This window comes from Suncus etruscus, chromosome 11 (assembly GCF_024139225.1).
Source record: "Suncus etruscus isolate mSunEtr1 chromosome 11, mSunEtr1.pri.cur, whole genome shotgun sequence".
Lineage (NCBI taxonomy): Eukaryota > Metazoa > Chordata > Mammalia > Eulipotyphla > Soricidae > Suncus > Suncus etruscus.
This window is the reverse complement of record NC_064858.1, coordinates 8,128,209-8,147,090: the sequence shown is the minus strand read 5'-3', so window position 1 is coordinate 8,147,090 and position 18,882 is coordinate 8,128,209. Positions and strand designations below refer to the sequence as shown.

The window sequence follows — 18,882 nt, the reverse complement described above, 5'->3', positions numbered from 1 at the left end:
TTCTTCTGGTCCTTCATTAGTGGTCTCTGTTGTCTGAGTTCTTTATTTTTGGGGGTGGGGGAGACCCATATCCAGAGTGTACTCCTGGAGGGATCTTATGGTGTGTGGGGATTGAACCCGAGTCATCCACATACAAGGTGAGTGCATTACTTGCTGTTCAACTCTCTAGCCCCTGAATTCATTTTTTTTTTTTTTTGGTTTTGGGTCACACCTGGCAGCGCTCAGGGGTTACTCCTGGCTCTACGCTCAGAAATCGCCCCTGGCAGGCACAGGGGACCATATGGGATGCCGGGATTCGAACCACCGTCCTTCTGCAGGCAAGGCAAACATCTTACCTCCATGCTATCTCTCTGGCCCCCCTGGATTCATTTTTTGTTTGTTTTTATTTTTGTTTTTGGGCCACACCCGGCATTGCTCAGGGGTTACTCCTGGCTGTCTGCTCAGAAATAGCTCCTGGCAGGCACGGGGGACCATATGGGACACCGGGATTCGAACCAACCACCTTTGGTCCTGGATCGGCTGCTTGCAAGGCAAACGCCGCCATGCTATCTCTCTGGGCCCAGGATTCATTTTTTAAAGTTTGTTCATGTGGTCTCCATATGAAGGTTTTCTTCAAACTCTGAGTAATCCTTGGGCTGGAGCAATAGGACAGTGAGGAGGGCACTTGCCTTGCATGCAGCCTAGATCCCTAGCACCCCACATGGTGGGGTGAGCACTGCCAAGATTAGTTCCTAAGCACAGAGGCAGAAATAAGTGATAAGCACCAGTGAGTGTGTCCCCAAAAAAACAAAAGCAAAAACCCAAACAAACCCAAACTTTGAGTAATCCTAAACTCTCCATTCATAATTAAGACACAGATCCACAATATGTATAAATTACTTGTTCCTAGAGATAAAGGGTTTGTCATATCACTCCTGCCGCTGTGTTTATTTTTGAGCCCCACAAGCTGTTTAGGAAGTACAACTGGCCTGACTCAGTGCTGGGATCGAAGGGTTACTCCTGGCAGTGTTTCAGGCCCCGTGAGATGCTGGATTGAATCTGGGTCTTCTGTAAGCGAAGCGTGCGCCCCAGCCAAGGAAATAAGGTCTAAAATATTTGGTTTTGGTTTTGCTTTTGGGTCACAGCCAGCACTGCTCTTCTGGTCACGGTACTTAGAAGTTTTTCTTGTTGCTCAGCTCAGAAGAATATTTTTTAAATTTATTTCTGTCTCCCAATATTTATCCTTCCTTTCTCCCTTAACTAGAAGAAACCTGGCACCAAAAGGGGCCTGGCTGCCCAGCTCAAAGATCGCTTTCCCTCTTCCCCTTGCAGTGGCGCAGACCATGTTCCCGCCCTCAATCTAAGCTGAAGCAAGGCAGCTTTGGGACGAGGCCTTTACATGAAAAGGAAAATTCTCTTTCTCCTTCTCCCTGGCTGGAATGTGGCTGTGGTAATTAGATCAAGAGAATGATCACCTGTCTGATGAAGCTTTGGTGCTGAGAAAGGCAGAACCAAAGGAGACCTTATCCTCAGTACCGTGAAGTCCAGGGAAGCTCTAGCCTACTTTTTAATTTTGTTTTTGTCTTTGGGCCACACCTGGTGGTGCTCAGGGCTGACTTCTGGCTCTGCACTCAGGGTTCACTCCTGGCTGGTGCTCAGGAGACCCTCCCTATGGGGTGCCGGGTTGGCCACGTGCAAGGCAAACACCCTCCCACTGTGCAGTTGCTCTGGTTCCTATGCTCAGACTTTTAAGTGGGGCAATCGACTGGCACTTCCTGACAAGATAATTTTGTAAACTTTTCCTGTACCCCTTTTACCCCCTAAGCCTTTGAATTCCATCCTATGATGATGGATGATACACGCAGCTGTGTGGTGTTCACCTGGTCACATACTTCAGTTGTGGTGCTTGTGTACTCATGGTTGCTGGGCACAGTGACAGCACACTCCCTTGTGGTGCTGAGGATCCCCAAAAGCAGTGCTCCTGGATGCATTCTCGGGGCCTCATGCAACAAGTCAGATGCTCTGACTTGATCCTCCAACCGACTTTCCTGATGGACTCATGCATCCCAGAAACACTTGCTGGTCTATAGCTCTCCGGGAAATCAGCCTCACTTCAAAAAACACTCCAAAAACTCTCCTCCCTCGATTCCGATTCCTCTCCCCGACAACTGTCCTCCCATGCTTATCCAGGTTACCAAATCCAGCACTAATTGAGGCCCTAATTGGCCCTGCTTCGAGGCTGGGGTCCCTGCAGGAAACAGATAGTGCAAGCTCACTGAGATTTGGAGAAAAGTTAATAAAGAGCCTGGGCAGAGCTGAGGGACAAGACGGCGTCCCCAGGGGCTAGTTAGAGCAGAAACTATCAGCCCTGGGGCCTGTGGGAAGGCTGCTGCATAGCAGAAAGAAGGGGGGTAAACCCGGGCACAGGTGGACAGGGACCCAGAAGGATTCAATCCTCGCCTCCTTCCAGCCTCACCTCTTCTGTGCCAACCCCAACTAGAATTGGGAGGAAAGCACTGAGTCCAGGGAGAAGCTGAGGGCTGAGCCAGGGCAGCCTAGCCCAGCCGCCTGTGCTGCTCAGGCCTCCTCGTACCCAGCCACCTGCTCCCTTTCCTAAAACTCAGCCTCCTCCTCCTCCAAGAAACTCACTTTTCCCAATCTACCACTCTCTCCTGCTACTTGTGTATGAATCAGTGGTTTGGTGCCAGCTCTTGGGAGCGGATGGGAGTGACTTCTCCCCAGTCCTCCCTGTGGACACGAGACCGTAACTAGTGAGAGGAGGAGCTCCCACTGCAGAATCTGTGGATCTGTTCTCCCGGGCTTGGGGTTCCACGGGGCTGCCTATACTGATGGGAAAATCTTCTTTATTTTAACGATTGTTCCAGAGCCAGAGAGACAACCCAGTTCAGAAGCTGGTCTTGCATGCTACCAACCCCACTGCATGATCCCCAAAGCACTGCTGGGTGTGGACCTAAATCTATCTTCTCAGGAAAAAGAGTCTTGTTTTGTTAGGGACTCAGAAAATATTTCTTTTCTTTTTCTATTTTTTGGTTTTTGGGTCACACCCGGCAGCACTCAGGGGTTCCTCCTGGCTCTATGCTCAGAAATCGCTCCTGGGGGCCGGAGAGATAGCATGGAGGTAAGGCGTTTGCCTTTCATGCAGAAGGTCATCAGTGCAAATCCTGGAGTCCCATATGGTCCCCTGTGCCTGCCAGGAGCAATTTCTGAGCATGGAGCCAGGAGTATCCCCTGAGCACTGCCGGCTGTGACCCAAAAACCACAAATAAATAAATAAATAAATAAATAAATAAATAAATAAATAAATAAATAAATAAATAAATCGCTCCTGGCAGGCTCGGGGACCATATGGGATGGTGGGATTTGAACCACTGTCCTTCTGTGTCTAAGGCAAATGCCTTACCGCTGTGCTATCTCTCCGACCCCAATACTTCTATACTTTTTTTTTGTTTTGTTTTCGGGTCATACCCGGCAGTGCTCAGGGGTTTCTTCTGGATCTACACTCAGAAATCACTCCTGGCAGGCTGTGATTTGATGCTGGTATTTGAACCACCGTCCTTCTGCATGGAAGGCAAACACCCTACCTCCACGCTATCTCTCCAGCCCCAGAGAACATTTCTTTAAAAATATATATTTCTAGGGCCCGGAGAGATAGCACAGCGGCGTTTGCCTTGCAAGCAGCCGATCCAGGACCCAAGGTGGTTGGTTCGAATCCCGGTGTCCATATAGTCCCCCGTGCCTGCCAGGAGCTATTTCTGAGCAGACAGCCAGGAGTAACCCCTGAGCACCGCCGGGTGTGGCCCAAAAACAAAACAAAACAAAAAACAAACAAACAAAAATATATATTTCTAGGGGCCAGAGTGATAGCATAGTGCAGGTAGGATGTTGGTCTTGCACATGGCTGACCCAGGTTTGATTCTCAGAATCCCATATAGTCCCTGCCAGTTTAATTTTTTTGCTTTTTTTTTGGTTTGTTTTTGGGTCACATCTAGTGACACTTAGGGGTTACTCCTGACTCTTTGCTCAGAAATCACTCCTGGCAGGCTCGGGGGACCATATGGGATGCTGGTGATTGAACCTGGGTCAGCCGCATGCAAGGCAAATGCTCTACCATTGTGCTATTGTTCCAGCCTCTGCCAGGTGTGATTTCTGAGTGCAAAGCTAGGAGTAACCTGAGTGCTGCCACTGGTGTGGCCCAGAAACCAAAATAAATAATAAAGAAATAAAGAAATAGTGGGGCTGGAGAGATAGCATGGAGTAAGGCATTTGCCTTTCATGCAGAAGGTCATCGGCTCGAATCCCGGCATCCCATATGGTCCCTCGTGCCTGCCAGGAGCGATTCCTGAGCGTGGAGCCAGGAGTAACCCCTGAGCACTGAAGGGTGTGACCCAAAAAACACACACACACACAAAAAAAAAAAAAAAAGAGAAAGAAATAGTAATCTAGAGGCCGGAGAGATAGTACAGGGAACAAGCCTTTTGGTTTTGGGGCCACACCCAGTGATGCTCAGGGTTTACTACTGGCTATGTGCTCAGAAATCGCTCCTGGCTTGGGGGACCACTGGCCCCCAACCTGCAAAACTGCAGTGGATTGAAAATCAACAGAGAGGTTAAGATCTCAGGGGTATTAATGATTTGAAGAGAACAAAACCTTTTAGGTTTCTTCAGAAGATGTTGGGGGAAGCAACGTACTCTGAAAAAGTGCTAAATAAAGGAAGAGAAACACACTCGTCATTGTTTCCTGTATGAATACTCCTCAAGGTGGCCAGACAGTTGATGGCAGGAAGCTCCCTTCAGGGCCTGACCATGGAGCGCCAAACAACGGGTTTAGAACCTCCACATTTTGCCACGAGATCGACATGATAACTTTTTGTTTCTAGTATCCTGAATCCACGTGACAGTGTGACAGGAAACTGACAGGGGCTTGAAAGCCAACCAGTCAAGCTGGCAGCATGTTCGCCCCAAGAAGGATCTATTTACATCATTAAAGTACAAGAGCCTGATGTGATGTAATAGGAATGCAAGGATATTTCTGCCAAAAGGCTGAAGCTGATGACTCAGACACAGACACGAAAGTCAGGGGCCCAAGCGACAGTACATCGGGGAGGGCACTTGCCTTGCAAAAAGCTGACCCAGGTTCCATCCTCAACACTCCAGACAGTCACCTGAGCCGCCCAGGAGTGATCCCTGAGCACGGAGCCAAGAGTATCCCGTGAATGTTGACTGTGGGCCCTGCCCGCCACCCAAAAACCATTACCCATGCAAAGTAGGATTGTTCACTTTGGAATGACTGGAACTCTGGACAGGAAGAAGTTTGCTGCAGGGCACTGGAGGGGGTACAGTAGCACCCTGGCCTCCACCCACTAGATGCCAGTAGCACCCGTGGTTGGAACATCTCCAAACACCACCGATGCCTCCTGGGACTCAACTGTTCCCTTTGAGAAACTGTGTTTGAGATCATACTTACACCTTCATGGCTGAAATCCTCCTAGACCTGGGATCTGTCCAAATAACCCCAGGGGGTATGGGAGAGGGTGGTCAAGGGGGCCTGTGCGCTTCAGATGGACTCAGGGGCTTTATTATATGGTTCCCTACTGGTTTTTGGGCCACACCCACCAGCACATAGAAATCACTCCTAGCAGGCTCAAGGGACCATATGGGATGCCAGGGATCGAACCCGGGTCTGTCTGTACAAGGCAAAACACCCTACTGCTGTGCTATAGCTCCAGCTCCCTGGTCATTTAAGAGTTGTGAAGTTCCTGGTCCCAAATCCTGAGAAAGTAGACCAGGGGTCTCAAACTCAATTTACCTGGGGGTCACAGGAGGCAAAGTCGGGGTGAGGCAGGGCCGCATAAGGGATTTCATAAAAAAAAAAAGTCCTCAAACGTCATTATTAACAGTTTTAATTATTTCTTCTGAACATGAATAGAACATTGAGTGAAGATCATGAACAGTTCTTCTGAACATGTCATCTTTTGCCTATTCCTTGCTGCCAGAGACTTGACAGTGCTTCTCACAAATCTGAACCACATTTGGCTTTAGAGAAGAAGCAGTTGAGACCCTCAGTATGGCTTGGAGATGATCATCATTAAGTCTAGACCTGTATTTTGACTTATTGAAGTTCAATGTGGAGAATAATTTTTCACACAAATATGTGCTCCCAAAAAGACACATGGTGCGCTTGAACATTCGGGAAAGCTCAGGGAAGCTGGGGGGCAATTCTCTCAAAAATTGCACATGCATGTCTGCTTTTCCACTAATCTCCCTGAACTTGGCTTTGAGATTAGGGTTGCATTGCAGGCCTATGAGCTCCATTTGAAGCACAGGAGGGGCATCTTGCACATCAAAGGAAAAGGGGTCCACAAAAATTTGGAAAGTGGCTCTGTGCTTTTTGAAGTCTGCAAATATGTGATCAATTCCTTCTCTAGCTTAAAAATAGCATCAACATATTTCTCACCACTGAATGGTATGCCTGCATCCACAAGTTCCTTGCATGCTGGGAAATGGCAAAGGTTTGTCTGAGAGAGCTGGGATTTCCATAACACAAGTTTTGTGGAGAATGCTCTCACGTTGTCATAGGCAGCACTGATAAGCTGCCCTGGGCCTTGTAACATCTTGTTTAGTACATTCGGCTTATGTGTGATGTCAATAAGAAAAGCTAAGTCCATGAGCCATTTGTGATCACTCTACTCAGAAACAGCATTCCCATCCTTCTCCATGAAGGCTTTCACTTCTTCTCTCAACTCAAAAAATCTTTTCAGGACATTTCCCCTGCTGAGCCAACGTACCTCAGTGAAATAGAGCACATCTGACTCCATTTCCTCTAAAAAAGCACAAAACCTCCTGTGCTTTAAGCCCCTGGATTTGATTTGGTTGATGCATTTCACAACAACAGACATCACATTGTCATACGGCAGGCATTTACTGCAAAGGGCCTGCTGATGGATAATGCAGTGAAGAGCAATGGCCTTCTCTACACCCTCCTCTTCAAGTTTTTTTTTTTTTGAACAAGTGTCACCAATCCATTTTTCCTCCCTGTCATCGATGGTGTCCATCACTTATTATTCCAACAAACCTCTTCCATGGCAAACCTACATTGTCAATGGCATCACACAGATGCCGAAATATCTCATTAGCGGTGGTCTGGCCATGCATTGGAATTATTGTGAGCAGCTTCTCTGTCAATTCAAAATTGCAATCAACACCACGAACATAAATTGTGAGCTGCGCAGTGTCTGTTATATCTGTGCCCTCATCAAGACCAACTGAGTATGCATCAAAACATTTGGCTTTCTCACACAGTTGATGATGTCACTTGACATGTCAGAAATGCGCTCTGCCAGTGTTGGCAGAAAGGCTGATTTTGCTAAACTGACCTTTCTTTCCCGGACAGATAATACTTGCAGCCTGTAATATGCACTTTTAAACAAATTCTCCTTCTGTGAATGGTTTCCTTGCATTAGCAATCATCTCACTAACCATGTAACTAGCTTCAACTGATGCAACATTCTCTTTGGTTGCTTTCTTGAAGAAATCTTGTTGCCTCATTAGACATGCTTTAAGACTGGCAACCCGCTTGGCTCTCTCATTTCCTTGATATTTTGCACATTCCTCAGCATGTTTAGCTGAATAATGGCGTTTCAAGTTGTATTCCTTGTGCACTGCAACTTCCTCTGAGCAAATAAGACATGTGGGGAAGCCCCTGTGCTCAACAAATACTGCATCTCCCACTTTTCCTGAAATTGTCTGTGCCGTCATCAATCTTTCTCTTCACTGCAGGCTTTGATGAAGTCATGATGAAGGTATGACAAAATCTAATTCTGTAATAAACTTCTCTCCCTTTGGCCTCCGATAATGCAAGGGACAGTGGGCAGGAGCAGCGGAAATGACATCTGCGCTAGGTGCAAAGTATTAGTGATTATTCGCTTACTGACCATTCACAATAAAAAAATCGCATTAGTAAGAAAAAAAAATCGCATTAAACATTTGCATACCCCGAATGGAACTGCTCGGGGTATGCGAATGTTTAATGTGATTTTTTCTTACTAATGCGATTTTTGTTTTGTTTTGTTTTTTTGAGCCACACCCGGTAACGCTCAGGGGTTACTCCTGGCTATGCGCTTAGAAGTTGCTCCTGGCTTGGGGGACCATATGGGATGCCGGGGGATCGGACCATGGTCCGTCCAAGGCTAGCGCAGGCAAGGCAGGCACCTTACCTCTAGCGCCACCGCCTGGCCCCTACTAATGCGATTTTTATTGCTATTATTCGGTAAGCGAACAATCGCGAATACTGCGATATTTGAAGGCCTGCCGCAGGCCACAAAATGTTGTACGGAGGGCAGCTAATGGCCCACGGGCCACGATTTTGAGACCCCTGAAGTAGACAATCTGAAAGACAATAATTTTCTTTTATCCTAATCCAGTAATAACTTCTCTCAGTTCCCTCCCATGTCATATTATTGTCTTTTACTATTAATCACTGAGTTTTTTTTTTCACTAGAACTAAGGGATTCTCAGAATGAGTACTGTTTCTAAGGTAATACATGTATTTCTGTGCCAGAGAGATAGCACAGCGGTGGGGCGTTTGCCTTGAACATGGCCAACCCTGGACAGACTCCAGTTCGATTCCCAGCATTTCATGTTCCCCGAGCCTGCGAGGAGCGATTTCTGAGTGCAGAGCCAGGAGTAACCCCCGAGCACTGCCGGGTGTGGTCCCAAAGCAAAACAAACAAACAAAAACCATGTATTTCTGTGCATTTATTATGACAACCAGTTTTTTTGGAACTTATGTGGGGTGGAAAACGGAGGCCCAAGCCTGACACAGCCACAGGGTGCCTGCCTCACAGGTGGAGATGAGAGCTGGTTCCCTGTGCCAGTTTTTCCTCTCTGGTGCATGGCAGTGCAGTGTGTGTAAGGAGTGCCTGAATGCATTCTCTCTCTCTCTCTCTCTCTCTCTCTCTCTCTCTCTCTCTCTCTCTCTCTCTCACACACACACACACACACACACACACACACACACACACACCAGGAAAACTGAAGCAGAGAATAAAGAGCTTTGGCCAGGCCTGGCATGCAGCTGACCCTGGTTTGATCCCTGGTATCATACAGTCCTCCAAGTACTATCGTGGGGCCATGATGGTGATTTGCTTAGAAGGAAATCCTCCCTTACACAGAGCCATTAGCCTCCCACTTGGGAGGGTTCCCTGGGGCTCAGGCACTCTTGGAAGGGAGCCCCTTGAAAAACAAAGTTTGCTAGTGCAACAAGAAACTCAAAATAGACAAATACTTTATAAGAATGTTTTTTTGTTATAATATATATATATACATATATATATTGTGGTTTTTGGGGTCACAACCCCGGCAGTGCTCAGGGGTTATTCCTGGGCTCCAGGCTCAGAAATTGCTCCTGGCAGGCGATGGGGGACCATATGGGACACCGGGATTAGAACCGATGACCTCCTGCATGGAAAGGCAAACGCCCTACCTCCATGCTATCTCTCCCGGCCCTATAAGAATGTTGTTTTTTTTTTTGGGGGGGGGAGGCACACCTGATAATGTTCAGAGGTTACTCTTGGCTCTGCACTCAGGAATCATTCCTGGTGGGGGCTCAGGGGATCCTATGAGATGCCTGAGATCGAACCCCTGGTCAGCAGGCATTCAAGGCAGATGCCCTCCTTGCTGTTCTGTTGCTCTGACTCCCATCATTTTTTTTTTTTTTTTTTGGTTTTTTGGTTTTTTGGGCCACACCGGTGATGCTCAGGGGTTATTCCTGGCTATGCCTTCAGAAATCACTCCTGGCTTGGGGGGCTATATGGTATGCTGGGATGGAACCCACATCTGTCTTGGGTCAGCTGCATGCAAGGCAAAACACCCTACCACTGCTCTATTGCTCTGGCCCCAATATTTCTTAGAGGTTAAACAGATTTGGAGGGACCAGAGCAATAGTACTGCAGGTAAGGTGCTTGCTCTGCATGTAGCTGACATGAATTCAATCCTTGGCACCACATACAATTCCCTAAACTCTGCCAGGAGTGATTCTTGAGTGCCGAGTCAGGAGTAAGCCCTGAGCACTGTCAGGTATGGCCTCAAAACAAAAACTCACCACAAAATCCAACAGATTTGAAAATTAAATATTAAAAGAACTATAACTATGAAAAAATGCACTTTACATCCTTTGGAATTATTGGTTAAGATAACTAATTTGTCACAAATCTGTACTGACAGTTATTGGTGCCAAAATACTTTTCTGGTTTGAGATAATCACCTACAGCATAGGAACTTAAGTTATTTTTGTTACTGATAATTATCACAGGGTAACAAAGGATATGATATGCCTAAAATATTACACAGGGGTGGGGGGGCTGGAGAGATAGCACAGCAAGGAGAGTACTCTCTTGCACACAACCAGCCCGGGTTTGATCCTATAGAATTCCTTATGCTTTCCTGAGCACAGGGAGTAACCCCTGAGCATCATTGGACAATGCTCAAAAAATATTTTTTTAGATTTACATGGGGTAAACATTTGAGAGAAATATAAGTGGAAAATCTGCATTAATTTTTATTTATTCATTTTTGCGTTTGGGCCACTCCTGGCATCTGCACTCAGGGAATTTACTGTTGGTAGTTCAGGACTGAACTCAGGGGGTAGAGTTTAGTCTCCACTCCCAACCTGAAAAATGTTTAAGATGGGGTCAGAGTGGTGGTGCTAGAGGTAAGGCGTCTGCCTTGCAAGCGCCAGCATAGGGACGGACCAAGATTCGGTTCCCCCGGCTTCCATATCGTCCCCCCAAGGCAGGAGTGATTTCTTTTTTTTTTTTTTTTTTATTTGGTTTTTGGGCCACACCCGGTAACGCTCAGGGTTACTCATGGCTATGTGCTCAGAAGATGCTCCTGGCTTGGGGGACCATATGGGACACCGGGGATCGAACCGCGGTCCGTCCAAGGCTAGCGCAGGCAAGGCAGGCTACCTTACCTTTAGCGCCACCGCCCGGCCCCAAATACTTTTTTTTTTTTCTGGTTTTTGAGCCACACCCCGGCGGTGCTCAGGGGTTACTCCTGGCTGTCCTGCTCAGAAATAGCTCCTGGCAGGCATGGGGGGACCATATGGGACACCGGGATTCGAACCAACCAACCTACGTCCTGGATTGGCTGCTTGCAGGCAAACGCCGCTGTGCTATCTCTCCGGGCCCAGGAGTGATTTCTAAACGCATAGCCAGGAGTAACCGGAGTGCATTCGGGTGGGGCCCGCCCCAAAAAAAAGGTAAAAAAAATGTTTAAGATGAAAAGATATGGGCCCGGAGAGATAGCACAGCGGGTGTTTGTCCTTGCAAGCACCTGATCCAGGACCAAAGGTGGTTGGTTCAAATCCTGGTGTCCCATATGGTCCCCAGTACCTGCCAGGAGCTATTTCTGAGCAGACAACCAAGAGTAACCCTTGAGCATCTCCGGGTGTGGCCCCCCCCCAAAAAAAAAGATGAAAAGATATGGGGCTGGAGAAATAGCATGGAGGCAAAGCGTTTGCCTTGCATACAGAAGGACGGTGGTTCAAATCCTGGCATCCCATATGGTCCCCCAAGCCTGCCAGGAGTGACTTCTGAGCATAGAGCCAGGAGTAACCTCTGAGCACTGCCGGGTGTGACACCCCCCCCAGAAAAAAAGATGAAAAGATATAGTTTCCAACTGACAAAATGTTTTGCTCTCATCCCTTTAAGGAGGGCTAGTGTTTGCCTCAGATCCCTTATAAGGGGACACTCTGATCCCTCGATATTAATGTCAACTCCTATGATTTCAGTGGCCAACTAGTCTAAAAATATCTAAAATAAGATACTGGGGTCTGAGTGTTAGCACAGTGGTAGGACGTTTGCCTTATATGTGAACCACTCAGAATGGACCCAGGTTTGATCCCTGGCATCCCATATGGTCCCCCGAGCCTGCCAGGAGTGATTTCTGAGCCAGGGCCGGGAGTAACCCCTGAGTACTGCTGGGTGTGGCCCCAAAACAAACAAACAAAAAAACAAAACAAACTTTGAAACCCCATTCACACTCATTATTGTACATTATGCATGTTCTATTAGTTAACTCTGTCCAAAACTTATTAATTTTATCCTATGTGTATAAGTAGAGAAAAAATGTAAGTAGCATTTGCTCCTGCCCATGCTTTCCAAACAATTCTCTACTGGGCATTTTGGAATCTTTGTTCCACAGATAAAATTTATTTCATCTTTGAAGTGCTAGGGATCAATCCCAGGTCCTCCATTTACATATGGAGGTATATAAAAATTTGGAATTTCCTGGGGCCGGGCGGTGGCGCTGGAGGTAAGGTGCCTGCCTTACCTGCGCTAGCCTAGGAGACGGACCGCGGTTCGATCCCCCGGCGTCCCATATGGTCCCCCAAGCCAGGAGCGACTTCTGAGCGCATAGCCAGGAGTAACCCCTGAGCGTCACCGGGTGTGGCCCAAAAACCAAAAAAAAAAAAAAAAAAATTGGAATTTCCATCTGTAATTTTTTTTGTTTTTGGGCCACACCCGGTGATGCTCAGTGTTACTCCTGTCTCTCTATACTCAGGCATCACTCCTGGCAGGACATGGGGGACTATATGAGATGCCAGGAAATTGAACCTAGATCGACTGTGTGCAAGGCAAGTGGCCTACATGCTGTACTATTATTCCAGGCCCTCATCGTAAAAATTGACAATATGGGAAAGGGAGCAGAGAGGTAGTTGTTTTGCATGAAGCAAACCCTATCTAGATCCACAGCAATGCATGGGGTCCCCTGAAAATGAGTGACTACTGAGCACAGAGCCAGGAGTAAGCGCTGAGCACAGCCAGGTATGGCTCCCAAACAAACAAAATTCACAGTACATTGACTGTTAAGCTGACTGTTGACTGTTTACGATTTCAAGATTTTTTTTTGAAAAATATTTAGATGTGAACTTTAAGATCTGTGGAAGGGTGGAGTTTCCCGAGATTCCTTTTCTGGGGGTTCACTGGTTTGTGGGCTACTCCAGGTTCATCTAACCTTCCTTTTCCTCCTTTCCCTTGAACCTGGCATCTTGGACAAGCACCTTTCCAGATTTCTCAGTGGCAATGGAGAGCAGGAGTTAACAGCAACAGCAGATTCAGAGGCCCAAGAAAGGGGAGCCGAGAAGCATCTTCAGACGGCTTTCCCCACCCTCACCCTCCAGGGTCCGAGCGCACCACCACCTCCTGTTCTACACTGATGTCTACCTCAGAACAATTCCATTTCCGCCTGACTTCCTGCCACCCACTTCCCAACAGTCAGGCCAGTAAGCACGGAGGGTGCGCATGTCCTAGTTCTCTTTAATCAAGGCTGTCCCCCTGGGGTCTTAGTTAAAAAGAAGCCACTTCCCCTGCCCTGCCTCTGCTTTCACACCCTGACTTCCTTAAGTCTTTTCAGATTACTCGGGTACAAGACCAGAACCTCGAGAGATGTTCTATGACTGGTGCTGCCACTTGTCCTACAACAATGAAATTTTCACTGCTGCCCACCTTTGTTAGGGGTGACCCTGAGCATCAAGTTTATTTTTTTTAATTTTACTTATTGATTTTTGGGGCACATGCAGTAGCACTTAGGTGCTACTCCTGGCTCTGCAGTCAGAAATCGCACCCCTGGCAGGCTGGGGGACCATGTGGGCTGCCAGGAATCAAACAGGGTCCATCCGGGTCGGCTGCCTGCAAGACAAATGCCCTGCTGCTATCTGTTATCGCTCTGGCCCTATGAGCATCAAGTTTAAAGAAAGCGAGACTCACTGCTAACCAGAGCTAAGAGTTCTGGGATTCAACAGAAGACTCGGATTTGCTCCTCAATAGCACAAGCGAGGGGCTGTTTTCGGATGCTGAGTTCAATGCCCGGCCCTCCCTCTAGTCACTGCTGTTTGGTAGCAGCCACTGCTAACAATGAAACTGAGAAAAATAAACACAAATACGAACATATGACCTTTTATTTCATAAAGATACAAAAGCGATTATGCATGGAATCGTCTGATGGCAGTGGGGACTGTCGGAAGTAAATTCATTTGCAGTTAAATGTCACACAGCCGGGAGAGAAGGTCAAGAGGTGAGGGGCCGGAGAGAGAGCATGGAAGTAAGGCGTTTGCCTTTCATGCAGAAGGTCATCGGTTCGAATCCCGGTGTCCCATATGGTCCCCTGTGCCTGCCAGGAGCAATTTCTGAGCATGGAGTAACCCCTGAGCACTGCCGGGTGTGACCCAAAAACCACAAAAAAAAAAAAAAAAAAAAAAGAGAGAGATGAGCCAGAGAGTGGCAGGACAATAAATAAAGTAGGAAGAGCCAGGGGGGTTTAAGGCCATAAGCTGGGCTCACTGGGGCATTCCTGATGCCACTGAAACCATCATTCTATTCAGTGCTTTTACATTTACAGTTAGGTCAAAGAATTAGCTGGGTCATGATTGTTAAAAATGACTGAAACTTGTCCTTTACTGGAGGAATTGTAAACCTCGGTCACTCACTCTGATGTGTGGTCAATGGGTTTGGATGAGTATTCAGGGTGGGCCCTGGCATTTTGGCTAGTCTGAGTTCGTGAGGCAACAGTACTGTGTAAATGTGTAAATAGGAGCACCTACTGTTATCTTCTGCAGTAAAACTGTTTTACTTAAGAGAACTAAAGAGGTATGTGTTCAAGACCACGAGCTTCTCCAGAGGGAGGAAGTGGAGAGTTCATCATGTATCAGATATGGCTGAATCTCTAAAATACACGCAAAAAACTGAGACCAAGGGAGGCTGAGAGTGCAGCTCTGGGGGAGTCAGAGAATGCACTGAGCGTCTGGTTTTAATTGGAAGGAACCTGTTCCTTTAACATGCTCTTACAATTACAGCACAGTGGGGAGGGATCAATCCCCAGCATCCCATAGGATCCCCTGAGCACTGTCGGGGAGTGATTCCTGAGCAAAAAGCCAGGAGCAAATCCTCCCCCTCAAAAAAGTCTCCCAAAATATAGTAAAAACATCAGGCAAGTGGAGGTTACTTTTTCCCGTTGAGGGCTGACTGCATGGTAAGGGCAGTCCCTGACTGGTCCAACAGTCCACCCGGAAACAGCTTGGGCATTTCCACAGCATCTAATCTGTCATGAACAGAACATTTTATTGGCTTTTAATATGCACTGGCAAATTTTCAGAAGTTCATTTATTTTCTTAAGTTTCATTATAAAAGAACACTAAATCCAAACAGCAGGCATCCCATATGGTTCACTGAGCCTGCCAGGAACGATTTCTGAGCATAGAGCCATGAGGAACTCCTGAGTGCTGTTGGGTGTGACCAAAAAAAACAAAAACAAAACAAAAAAAGAAAACCAAAACCCAAACAGCTGAGGAAAGGGAGGTGTTGTAGCATGATTTCAGTACATTTTCCTGGAGAAGTACATTTCTTTTTTTTTCTTTGATGTATGGCTTTTTACATAAGAAGAAAAATTTCCTAAATTCAGTGTGTAGAATTTTTTTTTGGGGGGAGTCACACCCAGCAGGGCTCAGGAGTTACTTCTGGCTCTACGCTCAGAAATCGCTCATGGCAGGCTCGGGAAACCATATGGGATGCTGGGATTTGAACCACCATCCTTCTGCATGCAAGGCAAATGCTTTACCTCCATGCTATCTCTCTGACCCCCAGTGTGTAGAATTTAATTACTTTTTACTTAAAGGGGCTCATAAAAATAAAGGCACAGCCTGGGCGGTATAAGAGGAAAAAAAAATGGGGCCCGGAGAGATAGCAGAGCGGCTTTTGCCTTGCAAACAGCTGATCCAGGACCAAAAGGTGGTTGGTTCGAATCCCGGTGTCCCATATGGTCCCCCGTGCCTGTCAGGAGCTATTTCTGAGCAGACAGCCAGGAGTAACCCCTGAGCACCGCCGGGTGTGGCCCAAAAAACAAAAAAAACAAAAAAAAAAAGAGAAAAAAAATGGGGAAAAACTTATTTTAATATCAAGTGTAACACCAGTTGGCTGGTTTCGTTCGTTTTGGTCTCATCTTATTTAAGTCATATTATTTCTCTGTGACCCTGTAATAAATCCTAGTGTTTCAGCTGCAAGAAAATATTAAGAATTCAGATATACAGATAAGCCAATTTTTAAAAAAAGTTCTTTTCTTACAGTATTCTATAGTTCTTCAAAGCATTATATAAATCTTACCACATCTTAAAAATAATTCTATACTCTAATAAGGCACTCAGGAAACAGTCACTGTCCTGGGGCTAAGCCATTCTTCAGCCAGGGAACGATGTGTAATAATCAGTATCGGGGCCCAGAGAGATAGCACAGCGGTGTTTGCCTTGCAAACAGCCGATCCAGGACCAAAGGTGGTTGGTTCGAATCCCGGTGTCCCATATGGTCCCCCGTGCCTGTCAGGAGCTATTTCTGAGCAGACAGCCAGGAGTATCCCTGAGCACCGCCGGGTGTGGCCCAAAAACCAAAAAAAAAAAAAAAAGAATGTTTAAAAAAAAAAATAATCAGTATCAAGTGTAATCAGTATCGGGGCCGGGCGGTGGCGCTAGAGGTAAGGTGCCTTGCCTTGCCTGCGCTAGCCTTGGACGGACTGCGGTTCGATTCCCCGGTGTCCCATATGGTCCCCCAAGCCAGGAGCGACTTCTGAGCGCGTAGCCAGGAGTAACCCCTGAGCATCACTGGGTGTGGCCCAAAAACCAAAAAAAAAAAAAAAAAGTGTAATCAGTATCGGGCATGCACACAAATGAGGAGACACCTCCAAACAAGGGACTGAACTCAGTGGGCCCTTCCTGACCGACAAGAACCACACCAACAGAACGTCAGAGGTCATGCCCAATGATGGTGAGAGGACAAAGACACTCCACTTTCCCCTAGAAAGGCTGCCTTGGAACACAGGATCTTGCTCCCAAGGACAGAAGAATGAGACCCTACAATGCTTGAGCACTTTCTGTCTACTCATGGGCAGCAGACATGTCTCCCACTGTGTCTCCTAACCAAGTTCCATGCTGGGGCCAAGAGCTCTCACTTCTAATAAAGAGAAACCAGCTCCCCCCACCCCCCATCACCCTTGCGGCTGATCAGAACAAAACCCCAAGCAGAGACTAGAGCAACACGACAGCTATGGCTGATGGAAACAGCATGACGAGTTTGTGCCGCATCCTGCTAGGGACAGAAGAAAAGAAGGGAACAGACCAGGCCAGATGTCCTGAAAGACAAGGAAGAAAGGAAAGGAAGGGCCTGCCAGGGCAGGAGAAGGTAAAAGGTGGAGCCAGGAGAGATGGCGGGAGGCATGGCTGGGGCTGGGCCTGGCGTCAGGGGCAGGAAAGGGCCCTGATGGGCAGCCTGAGACTTCTTCCCTTCGCCCTTCTGGCTGGCAGCAGGAGAGCAATCACTTCCCGTAGAACTTCTTGTTGAGAAGGAAGATGAGAAGGTTGACATTTACTTTAGCTCTGTCAAATAACTTCATGACAGCAACCCCTTCATACTGTAGCTGCAGCAGGTCCTGCTCAGACAACAAACAAAACAGAAACATTCGGACAGTTAATTAAGCCTGTGGGCAAGAATGAAAGGACCGGGCCCGGAGAGATAGCACAGCGGCGTTTGCCTTGCAAGCAGCCGATCCAGGACCAAAGGTGGTTGGTTCGAATCCCGGTGTCCCATATGGTCCCCCGTGCCTGCCAGGAGCTATTTCTGAGCAGACAGCCAGAAGTAACCCCTGAGCAACGCCGGGTGTGGCCCAAAAACAAAAAAAACAAAAACAAAAACAAAAAAAGAATGAAAGGACCACAGTGGAGAAGTAGAGCGGCCCAGTGGGAACGAGGCAAGGGCGAGGCAGGCCATGGCAGGAGGAAGGAGCCCTACCATCCCACACTGCTCTGCTCCACTGGTCCAACTGAATCTCTGCTTCTTCTTTTTTGTTTTTGTTTTTTTGGGTCACACCCGGTGGTACTTAGGGGTTTCTCCTGGCTGTCTGCTCATAAATAGCTCTTGGCAGGCATGGGAGACCATATGGGACACCGGGATTCGAATGAACCACCTTAGGTTCTGGATCGGCTGCTTGCAAGGCAAACACCGCTGTGCTATCTCTCCGGGCCCGAATCTCTGCTTCTTTAAGGGGGAAGTGGCCAGGAGGCTTAGCTCAAACCCATGGGAACAGGCAGGGAAGCGTGTTTGTCCTCACACACAGTTTCTTTGGTTTCAGAAGTTCTAGTTATAACAGGCTTGCGCTTGTCTCAGCAAAGGGTCCCCGAGAAAGCGAAGGGACCACACCTGAGAAAATGCCCTCTGAAACAAGGGCAGGCAGAAGGCAGGCTAAACATTAATGTGTCAGAACCTCCATGTCACAGAAGGAAACTTTCGAGACTCTCCTTTGGTTTGATGCTGTGTAAGCATCGCCTTACAGTGTCTTTTCAAAACTCCCAGGAGGTGCTACTGTCTCAGGTTCAAAGACAAGGTGAGGTGGGTGCTGCAGGTGAGAGGCCCGGGGTCGAACTCCTAGCACTGCCAAGGCTCAAGCCTGGCCCGGTGGGGCTACACAGAGCGAAACTGGCTGCCCAGCCCCTTACTGTCTATACCAACCAGAAAACTGAGAAGTCTCCTTCCAACCTGAGAAGAGTGGCAGTAAGAAAGTAAGAGTTGAAGAATTGAAAGGATTCTTCGCTGCTCATAAAATTCTTGTTGGCCCGAGAGACAGTACAGCAGGGAGCAAGCTCAGCTTAGCCATGCTGACCCAAATTCAACCTCCCACATCCTACAGGGAGCCCCAAGCCCCATGTGGAGAGATTTCTGAGCAGACAGAAGTAAGCCCTGAGGACTGCTGGTTGTGATCCCCAAACAAAACAAAACAAACTAACTCATCTTTGGCCAAACTGAGGGCAAGGATGTTGCTGGTCACCTGGGCCTAGCAACAGTCTTTG

The 18,882-nt window shown here is 47.5% G+C and overlaps 1 protein-coding gene across 1 annotated transcript in view; it reads right to left on the bottom strand.

The window, feature by feature from the left end:
* Positions 1–16,690: 16,690 nt before the first annotated feature.
* Positions 16,691–18,882, bottom strand: part of IQGAP1 (IQ motif containing GTPase activating protein 1) — an 82,625-nt gene continuing 80,433 nt past the window's right edge. Inside the window, exon 38 of the mRNA XM_049783284.1 lies at positions 16,691–17,468. Coding sequence (XP_049639241.1) covers positions 17,355–17,468 — 114 coding nt within the window. The 3' untranslated portion in view covers positions 16,691–17,354. The remainder of the gene's footprint in view (positions 17,469–18,882) is intronic.